General features: G+C 33.5%; 1 protein-coding gene across 5 annotated transcripts; it reads right to left on the bottom strand.

The window, feature by feature from the left end:
• Positions 1-691: 691 nt before the first annotated feature.
• Positions 692-18213, bottom strand: CEP20 (centrosomal protein 20). 5 transcript variants are annotated; one of them, XM_051962661.1, is made up of 5 exons: positions 18122-18213; positions 14886-15083; positions 12798-12882; positions 7899-7999; positions 692-2494 (listed from the first exon to the last, which is right to left on the bottom strand). In XM_051962661.1, the coding sequence occupies exons 1-5, from the start codon at positions 18147-18149 to the stop codon at positions 2409-2411; spliced, it is 498 nt and encodes a 165-aa protein (XP_051818621.1). In that variant the 5' UTR covers positions 18150-18213; the 3' UTR covers positions 692-2408. The 5 variants fall into 5 exon arrangements, 4 of the variants coding, with proteins under 4 accessions (XP_051818621.1, XP_051818644.1, XP_051818631.1 ...); XM_051962684.1 differs by having other exon boundaries at positions 2396-2494; positions 7899-8046; XR_007947772.1 differs by having other exon boundaries at positions 2397-2494; positions 7895-8046.
• Between the last annotated feature and the right edge of the window lie 1062 nt (positions 18214-19275).

Genomic DNA, 19275 nt, shown 5'->3' with positions numbered 1-19275 from the left:
AAAATCACACAATGATCAGTTCTGAGGGACATGGCTCTCCTCAACGTTGAGATGATTCAAACCAGTTTCACCTGTGATGAAGAGAGTGATGAAGAGAGCTATCTACACCCAGAGAGAGAACCATGGGAACAGAGTGCAGAACACAACCTAGCATTCTCTCTCCATTCTTTGCTTGCATTTTGTTTTCTTTCAGTTTTTTTCTTTCTTCTTGATCTGATTTTTCTTGTGCAAAAAGATTAACTGTATAAATATGTATACATATATTGGATCTAACGTGTATTTCAACATATTTAACATGTATTGGACTACCTGCCAGCTAGGAGAGGGGGTGGGGGGAAGGAGAGGAAAATTTGGAACAAAAGGTTATGCAAGAGTCAGTGTTGGAAAAATTACCTATGCATATTCTTTATAAAAAGCTTTAATTAAAAAAAAATTTTAAACAGATAAATAAAGTCTATGCTTGGTGCCAATTATCTTCAACATAGTAATTTTAGTGGCTGTGACTAAGGTAAACAGAAATTCATTAAAACAATTGGAAGAAAAGTTGATACAAAAACTGGGATTAAAGGAACTCTGGAATAGTAAAATATAGTCAGAATCTAGTTTACAGTTATTCTGAAATAGTGACTTGATGCCAGAACAATAACACAAAAGTCCTTTTCAACAAAGGCTACACAAAGATTACAAAAAGTATTTTAACCTTATTTATTGAAAGATACACTTCTATTATCAAATTCATCTTAGTATAAAAATTGTTACAAACATTTGCATCTGAAAGCATTAGGGTCTCTATGTGGCATACTTCTATTTAGCCTCCATTTTGACATGCAAAATTACAGTACTTAATTTTGACTGAATCTACTCCTACATGATTGCAATTCCTGAGGTAAATTCACTGCAACATCGTTGAAGCTTGATGTTAGTCTTCTGGGAAGAATCCAGACATTTATACTCCCACATACAATACAACAGAACACAATTGTAATTACATAATTCACATTTCATTTTAAAATAGTAACTATTTCTCTTGTATCTTAATATGGTTTTATTCAATCATTCATACTTAAGTTCTTAATTGTACAGTAGAGTGATATACTTAAAATCTGATGATTTATAAGATTATGGCTAAAGTAGCACTTTAAAAAATTGTTTTAATATATCTGTTAAGCTCCAAATACTAAACATTACCAATTATCATCAAACATAAAATCAGTGTAAAGCATTTTCAACTGGAAGGAGTCTTGTTTGAATGAATTAAGCCCTTAACAACAACAACAAAAAAAAAAAAATCCAAAGATTTCCCATTAGGTTAAAATTTCTCTACAGCAAAGAGATATTTCAAAATTTTACTTTTATTACACTGTACATAACTTCTGCTAGTCAGGCACCATACTTTGTAGCAATCGGATATATTCCACAGCCACTGGAAAAATATTAATTTGACATTAAACATGGTACTAACTTAATGAATGTTAGAAAAAGCAAATTTTAAAAGAGAAAATTTGTGAGAAAATTGTATAATGCTTCCAATTGTGCCAAATGAAGACTTCTAGATGTGACTATGGGATAGGCACTTTGATATTTCATCCTTTAACTATACAATTAAGGACTACGTAAAAAAAAAAAAAAAAAAAAAAAAAAAACTAGTTTTAAACACATCTTAGTATTTTAATCCTGTCCCTGCATGCCTATATAATTTCACATGTCCATATTACAAAATGGTCCTTATGTTTTACTTAATGAAAAATTAAAGAACCAGTTCTTTGTCCAACTTCTAAATTAACCTTCCAACAAAAGAATGAACTTTTCTAAGGAAAGAGACTGATGAACAATAAAAATTCGTATTCTAAGTCAATTTAAAAAACCTTTTAACTGTTGAAAGTTGAAAAAAACAACTTCTTTACATTTCAGAAATTACTGATTAACTATAGTTTTTTTGATTTTACTATTATTACCTTTGCCTTTAATTCTGTTCCCTATGTATTTATATGTAAGTGTAAGTATTCCAAAGTACTTTTTCTAGGGTACATAATTTTAATTGGAAGAGGAACTATAGTGAATTAAGTGTACTGGAAAAACACAGCTATGTTCCAACTATGTTTCCAATAGGGCATGGGAAGGCAAGAGCGGAGTTTCATCCTAACTGGAGCAATTTTCATTTTCTACTTGGAGTTTCCTAAAATGTTGCCTAAAAGCAAAATACTTATCTTCCTCAAATCAAATTCAATAAGCTAGATGACTAAGATAACCTTTATTCACAAATGTAGAACATGAAATGCTAAATGTTTTTAAAATTACATTTCTACAAAATGTACATATTACTTATATAATGTTACATTATAATAATAAATAGCAATTTAATATATACATATGAAAATTAAAAGATGTATATTTGCACCAAATGAAAGCTATAATTTCTTCATAGCATGAGAAACATGATGATCTTCTGTATTAATGCCCATTATCCACCATTTTTCTAAATGATTATCTGAAACTTAAAACACATACAAAATTAATATGTAAACAGAATCAAAATTGACAAGTCAGTTTTAACTGAATTTTACTATTTCTTTTTCTATTTTATGATTAATTTTTTCTTCCACTATGTTTTCTCTTGATATCACCTCACAATATAGAGGTGAGTGACCCTGGATTTTTGAAGACTAGGCAACTGGATCACTAACTCTGATATATATTGTTAAATTAAAAAGGGTCTGGGCTCAAGGATCAGTTTGATTAAATTCAGAGATGTATATTAGAAGAATGGGTACTAGAATATATTTCTGTGGCTGCAACAAATCATGAAATGATCAATGAAGGGCAAGAAGAAATAGTATCTGCAAAATGAGTATCTAATGAAATCACAGACCTTTTTAATAAGAACTTTGTATAGTTTGACCCAAAAAGTTCTTTCCATTGGTAATGACATCTTGCCACAATTTTCCATATACTAGTAAAGAGTTGTATTACAATTTTAAACTACTCATCTTAAGGTACAGTCTTTTATCTATATACTTAAGTATATAGGTATACACAAGACTATACTTGGGAAGTAAATCTATATTGAGAGAACTGAAGTCACTTTGCATTCTATTAAATAAAGAGAAATGTCACAAATTTTATGCGATAACATTTTTATTCAGTATTCTCTGCTGCCAGTTTCTCATTGAAAAAGATTTTCTGTATAAAATTTTCTTCCATAGCACCCTCTTGTGGTAGGTAGAAAGATAATTTACCTGATAATTCTCATACTATTATCCCAAAAAATGTTACTGAGAATTCCCAAAAGTTATAGTAAAATGTGTAAAAAATATTAAGTTTTCTGGAAATACATAATACTTGACAACTATACTCTAAAAATTAAAAAAAAGAGAGAACTCATACCAAAAATAAGTATTTTATTCACTACTGATTATTTTCTCTTATGACAAATATAAAATGTGAATATTGTAATAGTGGTAAAATGTTGAGGATTAAAAGAAGTTAATATTTAATAATGTTCTTTCAAAGGCAATTAATAAGTAAACATAATTTTACTAAAAAGCATCTTAGAATGCAATGAATTTTGAATAATAGAAAAAATAAAGACAAATATGAAGTGTTCATTTTTGGTAGAATTGAGAAAAATTAACAGAAATATATATAAACATAGAATAGACTTACAAAAAGGGGCATAATTTATCATAAAGGAATTTTAAAAGCAAGTTCAATTGTACAAGTCCCTTTATATTACTTGCTGATATCTTAAATTCCCAACTCCTGGAGTTATCTTACAAATATTTCATAACAACTAACAAAATCTAACTGTAGAAATAAAAGATATGTAAGGAATAAACAGGTTTTTTGTCTTCAAGGTGGAGAAGGGAGAAGCAGGATTCCTTAAGTTTCCAAATTGAATTAAAAGCAACCCCATAAAGCTCAAATGTCTCTTTTAAGAGATAATCTGGTTCAATTCCATTGTTTTACAGTAGGGCTCACCCAGGACTACAAACACATACCTGTCTTCCTCTCCAGAAAAAGTGAGCTAGTAGTTCCACAATCTAAATCTCTTTGCTTACAACCTAGTGTATCTTCCATACAGTATGTTAGCTACAAGTTTATAAGTCCAGTCCTGCTAATGAGTTCCATAAGGTATTTTGAAACCTGAAATCAATTTTCTTTTTTGAGAAGGATATAGAAAGTTCCAAAAGGAGAGGTTGCATAGGGGCCATGATGTTATAATTTATATTAGTAACAGTTCATTCATTTTTCAATTCAATCTATTAAATTAGATGTATAAATCTTTCAGAAACAAAATAAATGTACAACAAAGTTCTGTTGGGAAATTATGCTTTTGGAAGGGACAGGTGAGGGAAGAAAAACACATACTTTCAAATATTTGTATAAAAAGGTCATAGCTAATTTAAGAAGCATGGCTGATGACCAGGCAAAATATATTTTGAATTATACTTTATTCTCTGATTCTATAATTTGGAAGAAAGGATCATAATCAGTGTTCTGTGATACATGAGCCTTCAAATGCTTAATCAGTAAAAGTAGAGGTCAATGAGGATATTAGAAAAAACAAAAGATTTAGAGTCAGAGGATTTGAGTTCAAATCTTGATTCTGCTTTCTATATGATAGTAGATAAGTTACATAAACCCTGCAATTTTCAAAAATCCTTATATAGAAAATAAAATATCCCAAAGTCCCTATTTCTAAATCCTATGATGTTCTTTCTTCATAAATCAGTAATGAATTTAATAGTGTACTAAATCCAAATCTCTTCATGATTTACCTAATTAACAAAATATATCCTAATATTAATTATAACTAATAGCAACAATATTAAGGATGTTTACAGATATCCTTAATATCAGAAAAACTTTCTGAAAAGTATTGATGACCAAATAATCACAAAAACTCACTACAATCTTCATTAAAATAATAACTTGTAATCCAGAAATCCCCAAATTAAGGTGGTTCCATTTTACTGTCATATTTAAATAGGAATTATCATTATTGATGTAAATATTAATAACACCAGCAAGTGAATTTTAATTTATGAAAACTTAAAATGATAATATATAAACAGTAAGTGAAACCTAGGTGGGACTATGAAATTCAACATTTGTTCTAATCATGGAATCAATTTTCTTCTGGCACCCTAGTCTCAATTTAAGGGCATAACATCTTAACATTTAAAAGGGAATTGATTGGGCTTATACCCCAAAGAGATACTAAAAAAGGGAAAGGGACCTGTATGTGCCAAAATGTTTGTAGCAGCCCTGTTTGTAGTGGCTAGAAACTGGAAAATGAATGGATGCCCATCAATTGGAGAATGGCTGGGTAAATTGTGGTATATGAATGTTATGGAATATTATTGCTCTGTAAGGAATGACCAGCAGGATGAATACAGAGAGGCTTGGAGAGACCTACATGGACTGATGCTAAGTGAGATGAGCAGAACCAGGAGATCATTATACACTTCGACAACGATATTGTATGAGGATATATTCTGATGGAAGTGGATTTCTATGACAAAGAAACCTAACTGAGTTTCAATGGATAAATGATGGACAGAAACAGCTACACCCAAAGAAGGAACACTGGGAAATGAATGTGGACTATTTGCATTTTTGATTTTCTTCCCGAGTTATTTTTATCTTCTGAATCCAATTCTCCCTGTGCAACAGGAGAACTGTTCAGTTCTGAAAATATGTATTGTATCTAGGATATACTGCAACATATTTAATATATATAGGACTGCTTGCCATCTTGGGGGGGGGGGGTGGAGGGAGGGAAAAAAAAATAAAAAAAAAAAAATATTTTTAAAAAAGGGAATTGAGCAGCTTTCCTTAATTGGATATAATCAGAAGTTTCATGGTATTAAAAAAAAAAAAAAAAAGACAGACATGTAATTAAGGTCCTTCTCCTAGTTATAAAAATTAAAAGATCATTGAAAAAGGGAAAACTTTGGAATGAAATGGGAACAGTTATAAATAAATGCTGTATATTCAATTAGATCTGCTGAAACCCATCCCCTTGTAGGATAGGTAGGGTATCCTATATATGCAGGGGATTTACATCCTATCCCCTAGAAAGAGTGGTTTACCCATATATATTTAATTTAGCATCTTCTTTCTTTATTTTTATATGGCGGGAGAGAACAATTAATGCTAAAAAGCTACTTCTTATTAATTCCCAAGAAAATTCTTTAATGGATTAAAGAGGCAGCTAAATGAACACTCAAAAAAAAGGAAAGTTTCATTATAAAAAAAAGCCAATAAACATGCTTTCAATAAGCCATGTCAGACCAATTTTCTTTTCTGTTTATAGCTGAAAAATTTAAAATAAAAAATGAAGTAGATCAGAAAGTTTTGTATAATTTTAATTAGATTTAAACAAAACATTTGATTAAGGATTTCATAAATTTTTTAACAGATGGAGAGAAGTGAGCTATATATTTACACTTAATGTCAATTTGGCAGGAGGACTCCAGTGGAGTTTTCCAAAGATTGATGCTTGGCACTATAAAATCTTGAATAAAGGCATAAATGGCATGCTGATCAAATTTGCAGATGAGACAAAATTAGGAAGGATAGCCAGATGACAATGGATGACAACCAGGACCCCCCCCCCAAAAAAAAAAAAAAAAAACTATTAGAATACTGGATCCAAATCTATTAAGATGAAATTCAATAGGATAAATAGAAATAACTCAAGTACAGCATGGGGAAGAATAGTTAAATAGCAGCTTGCCTTAAAAAAACAAAAAACAATTTGGGGGCTTCAGAGGAATTCTAAAGAATCTTTCTCCCCTCAACCCCACCCCAAAGGAAAGAAAACCTAAGTTTAGTCCTTGTATACCTTTTATTTAGTTAGATTTGTTAAGTTGGCATGAAGTATCTGTAAAATAATAAATAGCTCCAGAAATTGGGAATTTAAGATGTCAACAAGTAATATAAAGAGATTTGTATAATTCAACCTGCTTTTAAAATTGAAAAATTCTTCTATAAGATATACTTTTTTTCCAAACCTGTTCAATATGACAAATACAGCAGCTAAAAAAGCTAATGCAAGCTTGGGCCATATGAAGAGAGATTTAGCTTCCAAGAATAAAGAAGGGATAGTGCTACTGTGCTCTGCTCCAATAAAATAGATTTGGCATATTTAGAGATGGCAGTGATAAGTTATCTTGAAGGAAATCTAAGGAAAGTAAACCACAACAGTAAAGGGTTGTAAGTCTGTGTCATATAAGGAGCAAGAAAAAGAAGGCTGTTTAATCCGAAGAGAAGAGACCTGATAGCTGTTTTCAAGGAACTGAAAAACTGTCACAGAAAAGAGCAATTTGACTTGCTCTGTATAGCACTGGAGGACAGACCATGATTAGTGGGAATCATAGAGACAAATTTAGGCTTGATTAATAAAATATCATCCATGAGTAGAATGGGTTGTCCTGAGAGGAAGGAAATTACTCACCTTTCTCTGTATCCTCCTATTTCACATTTGGGTATTTTCAAGCAGAAGCTGAATACCCCTTGTCAAAGCTGCAAGAAATTTCTTTTGGGGTTATATGGCTACAGAGATACTTTTCAATTTGAAAATTTTGTGATTCTTTGAAGTAATACTAGAATTCAGCCTGCAACAAAACTTTCATCAGAATCTTATTTCTGGGAAGGAAAAAACTTGAATCTCAGAATTTTGTTCATGGTCATTTTCTCTCTGGGATGATTTCCTCAAATAGCGTTTTGGGGGTAGGAGATATAAGTTCAACCACAGTGAAGCAATATTTGATACAAAATTAAATAAAGTTATATCCACAATGAAATATTCCAAGAAAAAAAAATAATGTAACATTAAGAGAAATTAACATTCAATTACAGTTAAAAAACATATTTTTAAAAAACTTACACACATTTCATGGTTTTGTTTTGTTTTTTGAACTGGGCTGCCTGCCCAGATTTCACCTTGGAAGCTGAAGTGAAGATCCTTTCATGAAAGTGGTTTGGATGCCATCTTTATTCGCATGTAAGAAATAAGAAATAATTCCATATAAAAGAGGCCTATTGTAGAGAGAAAATAAAAGCAGCATATAAAAGTATTAAAATGAGAAGAAAAAAGGTAATTTGTGTAGGAAAAAAAATGCAAAAATCTTACAAAACATTTTCTGACACAAATACCAACTGCTAATATTTCTTTTAAATCCAAATAAGTTAATTTAATTTTACTGTACACCTTCATACTTAGAAAATATGTCACTTTGTCTGCCACCTAGGGGAGAGGGTGGAGGAAAGGAAGGGAAAAGTTGGAACAGAAGTGTTTGCAAGGGTCAATATTGAAAAATTACCCATGCATATGATATGTTCTGTCAATAAAAAGCTATAAAAAAAGAAAAGAAAAGAAAAGAAAATGTCATCAATGAATACAAATGCAAAAGCTTTAAGAGACCTCAGAAGACCACCTAAATTCATGGCAAAGAGAAGGAAACAAGTACTGGGGGTGAGTGACCAAGTCAAGGTCATATATCTTAAGATAAAAATCAGGACTTGAACCCATGCCTCTGATCCTCTTTTCCAGGCTACTATTCTTCTTTCTGGATTCTTATGACACTGTCCTTTCTTCTTTTTCCTTCCTGTATGACTTTTCTTCTTGGTGTCATCATCTGCAACATGCCCCTTAATTTTGAGAATACACCAAAGCTTTATCCTACACACTTTTATATTCTTTCTTGTGAGCTTATCAGTTTCTATGAGCTTATTATCTCTACTTAATGACTCCTAGATCTATGTATCTAGTTCTCATCTCTATCTTAAAATTCCAATTTTGTATTACCAACTGCCTCTGGACATTCAGAAAAATATATCCTGTAGGCATTTCAAATATCCAAAACAGAACTCATTATCAAAGATAATGAGTTCTGTTTTGGACATTTGAAATGTCCATCTTCCCATAACTCCTTCCAAACCCCAACCACTTGTTCCAAAATAGTCAAGGGTATAAGATATCTCCAAGAGTCCAAGTTTACAACTCTGGACTGATCTTCAACTCCTTACTTTTCCCCACCTTAGACATACAAGCATTTATTTGCCCAATCTTGTCAATTTTACCTCCAAATATCATTCTCATGTGTACCTCCTTCTGTCTATTAACATAGCCACCATTTTATTTCAAACACTTGAGACCTCTAGCTAAGACTATTGAAATAGCTTCATAATTGGTGTCCCCACCTCAAATTCTGCCCTTTCCACTTCTTACTCCACATACCTGCCAAAGTCATATTCCTAAGGCACAGGTCTGGCTGTTTCTCCCCTTCTTAAACGCTAATACTTCTCTATTAACTCTAGTTCTTTTTATGGTAACAAGGAATTGGAAATTGAGTGGATGCCCATCAATTGGGAAATGGCTGAATAAGTTGTGGTATACATAAAAAATGAGGAGTAGGCCGATTTCAGAAAAGTCTGGACAACGACTTTGATGAACTCATGCTGAGTGAAGTGAGCAGAACAAAGATAACAATAACAGTACGATTATGTGATGATCAACTACGATTTAGCTTTTCTCAGCAATGAGGGAATGCCATCTGCATCTGGGATTCAGAGAACTAAAGAGACTGAATGCACATTGAAGCATACTATTTTCACTTTTTTTTTTGGTTTGCTTTTCTTTTTCATGGTTTTTCCCATTTGTTCTGATTTTTCTTTCACAACATGACTAATATGGAAATATATTTTAAATGACTGTACATGTATAACCTATATCAAGTTGCTTGCTGTCTTAGGGAGAGGGGAAGTAAAAGAAGAAGAGAGAAAAAATCTGGAACTTAAAATGTAACATAAATGAATGTTGAAAAACACTACAATTACATGTAATTAAAAAAAATAAAATACTATTGAGAAAAAAAATTTTTTAAGATTCTCTTTAAAAGATCAAGTACAAACTTTGCTGTTTGAGAGTATCCCAAAAACACGAGAGATTGCAATAATGGGGTAAAAATAACAAGAAAAATTTAAGTGGGAAAAATGAATCCACAGTGTGATAAGCCAATGCAATTTTAATTTTATTACATTAGTGAAATGTTCAAAGCAAGGAAAATCACTTTGGGACTGTGTCTAACTTGGGGTGCCATATTTTAAAAGAACACTGACAAACAGAAATATTTAAAGGAGGGCAACCATGATGATGAAGGGAGTTAGAACAATGCCATATATAGGACAGATCTAAGAATGTTTAGTCTGGGAAAGAAAGCTTGCCAAAAATATGATAAATATCTTCAATTAGCTGAAACATTAGTGGAAGAAGGATGAGACTTATCTTGCTTGGCCTCAAAGTGCAGAGCAAGGACTAAATGGATATGTAACAGGGAGATTTTAGCTCATATAAGAAAAACTTTTCCTTCCAAAGTAATCCCAATAAACTCTGGGTAGAAAATGCCAACTGCACCCAGAAAAAGAACTTATGAGACTGAATGTAAATCAACACATATTGTATTTACTTCTTTTTTCTGGTTTTTTTTATCTCTCCGATGCTTTTTCCCTTTTGTTTGATTTTTCTCTCCCAACATAATTCATAGAGTAATGTCTATTAAAGATAAATACTAAGAGGGGAAAAAGCTTTTCCTGACAATTAGGGCTAACTAAAATTACAAGAAAACGCTATTATCAAATAAAGTATTAGTAATATCAGTAAAGATCTTCAAGCAAAGGTTTGAAGGACCACTTGTTAAGGATATGTTGCAGGATAATGTATGCAGCCCATAACAATCCCTAGGATAGAGGTACCTCGGTGGCACAGTGGATAAGAGCACCAGCCCTGAAGTCAGGAGGACCGGAGTTCAAATCTAACCTAAGGCACTTAACATTTCCTAGCTGTATGACCTTGAGCAAGTCATTTAACCCTAACTGCCTCAGCAAAAAACAACAAAAACAATCTCTACAATGGCCCAAACCAGATTAAAATAAAATTAAAATGTAACCAGATTAAAATGTAAATTTAACTAAACAAAAATATAATAAAACAAAAAAAATCACATTTAAAAATTAAGTCAATATGGACTTAATAAGGACTTGAAGGGATCCTTATATGTGGTTTAGTTTCTTTTTGAATTCTATGCCCCAGCTGTAGAGGGTTTTCATGATCTGAACAAGGCCTGACAAGAGAAAGCTAACAATCACATGAACAACTGGATCTGGTGGACTTAGACTGAATCCTAGCTTTGCTTCTTACTACCTATTTGACCTTAAGAAAGTCCATTCTTTCATCTGTAAAAAGAATGGATTGACTAGATCAGGGCTTCTTAAACTTTTTTTCACTCATGATCCCTTTTTGCCCAAGAAAATTTTTATGTGACTCCAAGTATATATTTATAAGGATAAATATATAAATCAAACATTTACTGATATTGTCATAATTTCATGACTCCCACATGTATTTATGAGACCCTATATGGGGCTGCAAACCACAATACAAGAAGCTAGAAAACATCTATTACACAAAAGGTTAAGGAATTCCTATAGCAGATTGCTTTCTAAATCAACTAACTCAAAAGGAAAATGATTTTATGCTAACTGCTAGTTTGGAGAAATTTTTAAAAGTTATCTCAAACTTTCCTTCACATAAGTCTGAAAATGTTATCCTTTTGCTTAACTTAATATACTAAAAAGGCATTCAACTTTAAAATTATGGATTCAAGGAAAATTTTATTTGCTTGTTTTTGCTCTAAATTTGCTCACAAATTTCTACTTTTTAGCTATTTGCTGCTAATTTAAGCTGATAAATTTTCACGATACTATTATCTGTTTGATATTAAATAAAACAAGCCTCTTTTAATGTATCTTCAATATGTTATACACACAAAAGAAGTTGGTAAAACTAGAAATGTACATGCTACATACTCAAGTTAGACATCAATGTATTAACAGATCAGAAAAAGAGCATTTAAAGCTCGTCTTTTATTAAACATAACCTCCTAAATAATTTCTTGAACTATTATCTCAGATATCATATCCAGTAATCAGTTTTAATTTTTAAAATAACTCTAGGTTTAAATTGTAAAAAATAAATACAACACTTATTTAAATTATATTGTAATCCTAAAAATTATAGCTTAGAAAATTCCACACAACATAAAACAATTAAAATAAAAATAAAGTTTTTTTAAGAAGCAACAAAATAGATATAGCACTGTACCTGAGATAAGTCAGTATCTACAACGAAGCAATGAAGGTATAATAACATGGTATTATGCCATTTGTCATGAAACAATTAAATGGTACTGAACTCTAGGTCTTCATTTACTTGGCACAAAAATTATTTGAAGAGAGGCTAAGAAAATCCCTTGAAAACTTATGAACGAACAAGACTTAACCAAAAGGTTATTTTTGGACAAGAAAACAAATAGAAACATTTGATAATTTGTTTCACATTGTTTTCCCAAACCTCTTTTCTTCATTCATTCAACTATAAATATTTACTTTATGCCTATCATATGCAAGAAACTGTTCTAGGTATCTACTCTAGGGATGTAAATAGTAAGATAATGTCTCTGAACTCAAAGAGCTTTTTTCCAGGCAACCACCAAATGGTCACAAGAATTTCAGCTAGCGTTTACTGGAGCAGGCCTCAAAAAGCATTTGCAAAAAATATTTGGCTTTGCAATTTGCCTTTCAAGAAAATCTGCTGTAAGAGCCCAAAATTATTTATTTTACAAACTGATTTACAAACTATTTTCTACTGTTAGCTGAAATACAAAATAAGAAACTGCTTGCCTATACAGATGTGAAGAAAATAAAAAAATAAACAAATAAAAACATCTTACACTGTTTTTGCATTCGAGTCTTCATATATATTTAACTCCTTAATGAGAAATTGTCTGTCCAATGGCGTTACTGGTTGACCAGATTCTGAAAAAGTAAAACCTTATGAAATCCTCAGATACCATAAAACACAACTAAAATCCTGTAAAGAGTTGCATTTTTTATGTTTTATAAGTCATGTAAGTAAACATCCTATAAATTGTAATTAACCGAACAGTCTATTTTCTAAGAGGATGATCAATAGAAGAGATCAGAAATCAGATCTAGATACTAATTTACTTCCAAAAATATTTTTAAAAGACACATTAAAAAACATGGCTAAATTTTAAGATTATACAACTTCACCAACATTACTACAGGTTGTATTTTCCCTTACGTTAATTATAAGGGAAAAACTCATCAACACCAGATAGACAAAATTTCCAAGAATGGAGAGTGGTAAAACAGCTAATGCTTTCTTCAACACAGGATAAGTAGAAAAAGTAGCATTAAAGTCCACGCTATCAGTGAGACTAATTATTCTTTAAGGAACAGTATGAAGACTGACAAAGTCTTTCTCCCATCCCAATAAGTACATATCCTTATATTTTCGAAGAGTACTATTTTTAAAATGATAAATGGCCTTGAATCATAAAATATAGTCACCACATCCAATTTATTTAACTTCAGGCTAGTTGTTGTTACTGTTATGTCTGACTCCTCCCATGTGGAGTATTTTAGGCAAAGATAGGGAGTGGTTTGTCATTTCCTTTTCCAGATCATTTTACAGATGAAGAAACTAAGGCAAATAGGGTTAAGTGACCCGTCACACAGTTATGAGTATATGAGGTCACAATGGAACTCAGATCTTCCTGACTCTCTACCTATTGCCTTCCTACTTGTTCTTCAAGCTCATTAAGCTCCTTTAATTCTTTAGTTTCTTCAATTTATTCCCTCACTTAGATGGAAGTGAATGTTCAGCAAATGTTAAAAGCTAATAAACGATAATGGTAATCTGATCTCTTGTATACACACAAATAATCACAGAATATGTAAGTGTGTGCATCCTCTTTCCCTTAAAAATGATAACATTCTGTGCTAGGTTTTTTCTAATTAAAATTTCTGTTTCACTCTGATTTCTCAAATACAAAGATGGACATGCTATTCTACTTTGCAGAGCTTTGGAAATCTTATTTCCACATATATGTCAGTAAATTAGAGTATTAATGGAAAAATTTCAGTAGAGATAGAGGCTTGGGCCAAATTTTAAATTATACACCCAAAATTTTTTAATGATTTGTACTATATTTAAATTATCTATAATTTTTAATGCAAATTATTTCTTCCAATTATAATATTTACAATCCATTTCAGACTTGGTCTTTGAGAATTTAAACTTAGCCAGACTGGATTTTGGTTGAAAAAATTAAGAGAATTCTCTAGCTTTGAAGGATCTGTAGCTTTAAAAATTAATGTTGAGTATATTCTAATAATGTTTTTTCTTTAAAGTTTTATATTTCAAGAATTATATTACCTAATTATCACAAGAACAAAACTTCTCCAGGGATTAAAAAACAAGAATCTGATTTATTGTGTATAGACAATACAACAATGTTGGAATGATGATCAACTCTGAAAGACTTGACTACTCTTGACCAGTATAATGATCCAAGACAATTTCATAGGACTCATGATGAAAAAATTTCTATCCATCTCCAGAGAGAGAATTGATAAAGTAGGAAAAGTATGTTTGCACTCAGTTTATGTTTTACAGTTGGGGAGGTGAAGCAATGTGGCTAATTTGGAAATGTTTTACATGATTTCACATGTATAATTTATATCAAACTGCTTGCCTTCTCAGAGGTGAAAGGAGAGAATCTGGAACTCAGTTTTTAAAAGAATGCTAAAAGAAAAGTACTTCATTTATCAAGTTGTTTTCTAGCAATCTGATAAAAGTTATGAGATTTTGGCTAGGCTTTGGAAAGAGAGCAATAGACTATTTCAAGTCTCAAGTATCTTTTTTTGTAATAAAACTGGATTATCAAACTAAGTAACTTTCAAAAGACTGGAGAAAAGAATGATGAATCATTTAATAAACAATCCACACTTACCAGCTGTAAGGACAGATGCTGAATACTTATATTTGTTGAATTCCAAATACTCCCGAATTAATTCATTAATTAGGAGGTTTTCATGAGATAGGGGTGGAGGTTTTTCACCTTGATCATCTAGGGCATTAAAAACTTCAGCTCTGATCTTTGCTCTTAAGTGGCCCAGTACACCCCTTTTTTCCAGTGTATCCTTTAAAACTAATAAATAAGAACATTTTAGTACAAGAATTTCAAGTGAAATCATTCTTATATGTACTGTTATTGAGCAACTGGGGTAACAGATGCAAGTGGGGACACAGATCACTATCATCAAAGCAATAAATAATAGCTTCAGACAAAGTCTAGGGGCTTCTTCTAAACATCTTCATGGACCCTCCAGATCTAGTAGTAGCTTACTTCCCCATTTACAAATACTTAGCAAATAATTGTTTAAGGATACCATAAACCTCCAACTCCATTTCTCCCAGTGTTGTTTTAAGCTCAATTAGCTACTTTCCAAGGATAACTCATATGATATATAGAAATAAAACATTTTTAAAACTATACGGTACTTTTTTTTTGGGGGGGGGGGGTGTTTGTCTCTATTTAACTAATGAAAACACCTGAGGGGCTGGGGAAGATGGGACAACAGGAAATACTTGCAACAAAAATTTACCTGTAAAGTTTGGCCAATCTAACATTTCCATATAGTTCAGTAACTACTGAAGGAGAATTAAAAGTTAATGGCTTTTTTAAATGACCTTTTTTCTACATGATGCTAAATCAGTTATCTGTATATGTAAGTAGAGCTGCTAAACTAGCAATCTGTGCAATTATTAATTAACAAGTACTTACTGAGTACCCATGCTATATTTTATTTCTTCTTCACTTGCTACATAGAATGCTATCCAGTCATGCTGGAAAAAAATTGCAAGACGTGATTCCTTCAGAGAATTGTTACTCTAGTTAAAGAGACCAAATTATAGATTTATGGAATCTAATCGTTGGAAGGAGTCATAAACATCATCTAGTCTCAAGCCTTAAGAATAAGTACCTAAGGTCACACAAGTACTTAGAAGCAGAGCCTCGTCTCCTGCATCCCTCCCCCGTTTCCTGCATCCCTCCCCCGTTTCCATAACATCAACTACAGGGGATAATATCAACACAGACACAAAACAATACAAAAATGTGAGGTATTGTTACTATGATAATATAAGTTGAGCCACATCAGGCAAAATGGACAGTGAACAAAATCTTTGGTCATTAATTTTGTTGTTTAGTCTTTTTTATGACTTCTTTTGGGGTTTTCTTGGCAAAGACACTAGAGCAGTTTGCCATTTCCTTCTCCAGCTCATTTTACAGATGAGGAACTATGACAAACAGGTTTTTCACCTTGATCATCTAGGGCATTAAAAACTTCAGCACTGATCTTTATTCTTAAGTGGCCCAGTATACCCCTTTTTCCCAGTGTATCCTTTAACACTTGTGAAGATATACCATTTTAGTGCAAGAATTTCAAGTGAAATCATTGATTATTCACACACACACACACACACACACACACACACACACACACACACACACACACATATATACACATACATATACTGTTATTAAACAACTTGGGATACAGATCAAAGAAAAGCATTATCAACAAAGCACTACTCTTTACCAGTGCTGTTATCTTTTGGACTACCTAGCTTTTTGTTTGCCTAAACCCTAGAGAAGTTAAGAAGTTTACCCTTGGTCGGTCATTGGACAGGATTTGACAGGTTCTCAACTCCTGGGCTCTATTCACAGCCACTTAGCTACCCAACCAAAATTCAAATCCAACCACAGGTACCAGTTGTGTGACCCTGGTCAAGTCACTTACTCCTGTTTGCAGAGTGACTAGTCAAATGACCTAAGGCAATTCCCTAGATCTTTCTAAGCCTCAGGTTTCTCCCGTAAGTAAAATAAGAACCATTGGAGCACTTATCTCTCATCAGCTTAATAGTGAGGACTGCATAAAATAAGTGTTACGATTTAAAAAAAAAAAAAAAGTTACGGTTTATAATATTAGATATTTAATAGCTAAAGGTTGCAGTAAAAACCTTTAAAACAGTCGATAAACATTTATTTAGAGTCTAATGATAGGCCAAACACTACTAAGCTCTGGGACTATAAAGACAAAAGACAATCCTTCCTCTCCGGATTTTCACAACCTAAAGGAGACAACAACCTCGTACAAATAAGCACTATATGCTGAGCAACATAAGCTAATAAACAATCAGAATAATGACGTAACCCACTGCTCGTGTTGAAGGTGGAATTTTAGCTGGGAGATTTTGTACTTTTTGAAAATATCTATTATAAGGGAAATTACAGTCGACTCATGCAGCAACAAGATTCTGCACCTGGAATGTCCCAGACAGGATCCCTACTCAATCCTAAAACCCCCCACACCGGTGGACGTGCTGAGGAGGGGAATAATATTAAAAAGCCCAAAGACCAAGGGTAAATCCCTTAACGTCTCAGGGGTTAGTTTAAGCATACTTTAAGTAGGTAGGTAGTCCGAAAGCTACAGAGCAGGACCACGGAGTCAAAAAGACTAATCTAGTCACTTAGAACAACGCCTGGTAGATAGACGAGGGTGCAATAAATGTAGGTTCACTAGTCAAGTGACCCAGAATAATTCCCTGCAATCGATTATAAGGAAAGATTGGGGGTGGGGGTGGGGAAGATGAGTACTGTGATGATTTGTTGGAGTCTGAACGTGATTTAGGGATTTGAGAAATGTTCGGACTTCCCACGCCCCTTCTTCCCCTCTCCCCCTTCTCAAGGGTCTAGTAAACTAGGCAACAACTGTGTCTTTTGCCTCTTTGTATTGCCAGCGCAGGGAGGGCTCCATCTTTCCAAAATATAAAATTAGAAGGAAAAATATTAACCGAGAAGGCGTTCAATGAATGCTAACTGGCCAATTAATTAATCCATCATTTATTAGCGTCTACTACGTACCAAGTTCTGGGCTAAGCGCTGGAGATACAAAAAGTAGCCAAGTAAATCAAGCCCTTGGCTTCCAGGAGCTTACCCTTTAACGGGGTAAACCCTCCTCAGTCCACGCTCGGCCTTTGGAGCCGAAGCCCAGGCCTGGCCTACCCGCTCCTTTTGTCCCGATTCCCTCCCCAGCCCAGCCCAGCTCGTAGGCCGGTCCGCAACCTCTCTGCTCCATATACGTCCCAGACTGAACTGCCTCGGCTGCGTGCCTGCTCAGCTACCTGCTTTGAGTTCCGAGACCGTCGCCATTTTCCAACGGCCGCCCGAGGTAAAAGAAAGGTTGGTCTGGGCTAGAATGGGCTGAACTGGGCTGGGCTTAGGCAAGCGCGCCTGCGCAGTCCGCCGCCCCGCCCTTCAGCGGCTTGAACGCCCCAGGGCGCCGCTTGTTCCGCCCCGTGTTATCTCGCGGCTCTAAAGCTAAAGGGAGGATTTACGCAGATGCCGATTGGCGCAGACGCTTTGCCCGCAGGCCAATTGGATGGCTTTGTGGGCAAGGCCTGTGACCTCCAAAAGCTGCTTTAGGAACTTGTATTTAATTTGTGGGAGGACGTGGTCTAAGTTCCCACAGATGGAGAGGCTTGGATGAGCTGTGATAGTGATCTTTAGAGAATATATCCGAAGCAGTAAAATCATAGATCTAGAGTATTTGAATATGCAGGACAAATCAGGTCAGAAAGAACTCGGCAATTAACAATTTCTGGCAAGAACATTCCAGATATGAGGTGATAAAGACGGAGCAATGAGAATGCGGTAGAAGAGGTAAATGCAAAAGATGCTTTAAAAAAAATTAACCAAAAACTTGGTGCCATTGCATATAAGAATATGAATAAATTCAAGGAGTAAAAATAATAGTTGTAATGGGCTGAGGCTCGAGTTGACACTGAGGTCCCAGGCACGGGAGGCTAAATAGTAATTGGACCATATTCTATTAATATATATGCTTGGGGAAAATAAATGAGGAATACAATTTAAATATATATATATATATATGCTTGGAGAAAGAATGACCCTCCCCACAGTCAGTGCAGGCTCGATGTGGTGTAACAAACATGAATTGTACACACAAGTAACAGTATAACAAACAATGTGAATCAACATGGTGTTGTAAAAGATTGCCAGAAGTCCTAGAAGGAGGGTATGTAAACAACAGTCACACATACGCCTTCTTCAGCAGCCAAGAGATAGTCCAAAACCCATCTATTGTCCATTGCTTCACATGTCAGGGAATCCAATGATCCCCCCAAGTTTTTGAAGTCCTGCAAAAGTCTTTTTATGTGTTAGGGAATCCAATGATTCCAGCAGATTTTGAAGTCCTTTAACAGTCTTATCATTCCTCAGAAAATCCAAACATTCCTGAGGGCTTTCAAGTCCTACA

Source organism: Antechinus flavipes, chromosome 1, assembly GCF_016432865.1.
Source record: "Antechinus flavipes isolate AdamAnt ecotype Samford, QLD, Australia chromosome 1, AdamAnt_v2, whole genome shotgun sequence".
Classification (NCBI taxonomy): Eukaryota; Metazoa; Chordata; class Mammalia; order Dasyuromorphia; family Dasyuridae; genus Antechinus; species Antechinus flavipes.
Note: the sequence above shows the minus strand (reverse complement) of the source record. Positions and strands in the feature narration are given on the sequence as shown.

Coding starts and splice junctions, on each gene's coding strand:
- CEP20 (XM_051962661.1), bottom strand. CDS start 18,149: ATGGCGACGGTCTCGGAACTCAAAGCAG. Junction 15,084..18,121: donor GGTCTCGGAACTCAAAGCAG/GTAGCTGAGCAG, acceptor CTTATTTATTAG/TTTTAAAGGATACACTGGAA. Junction 2,495..7,898: donor ACAAAACAAAACCATGAAAT/GTGTGTAAGTTT, acceptor ATGTGTTTTAAG/TTTCAGATAATCATTTAGAA.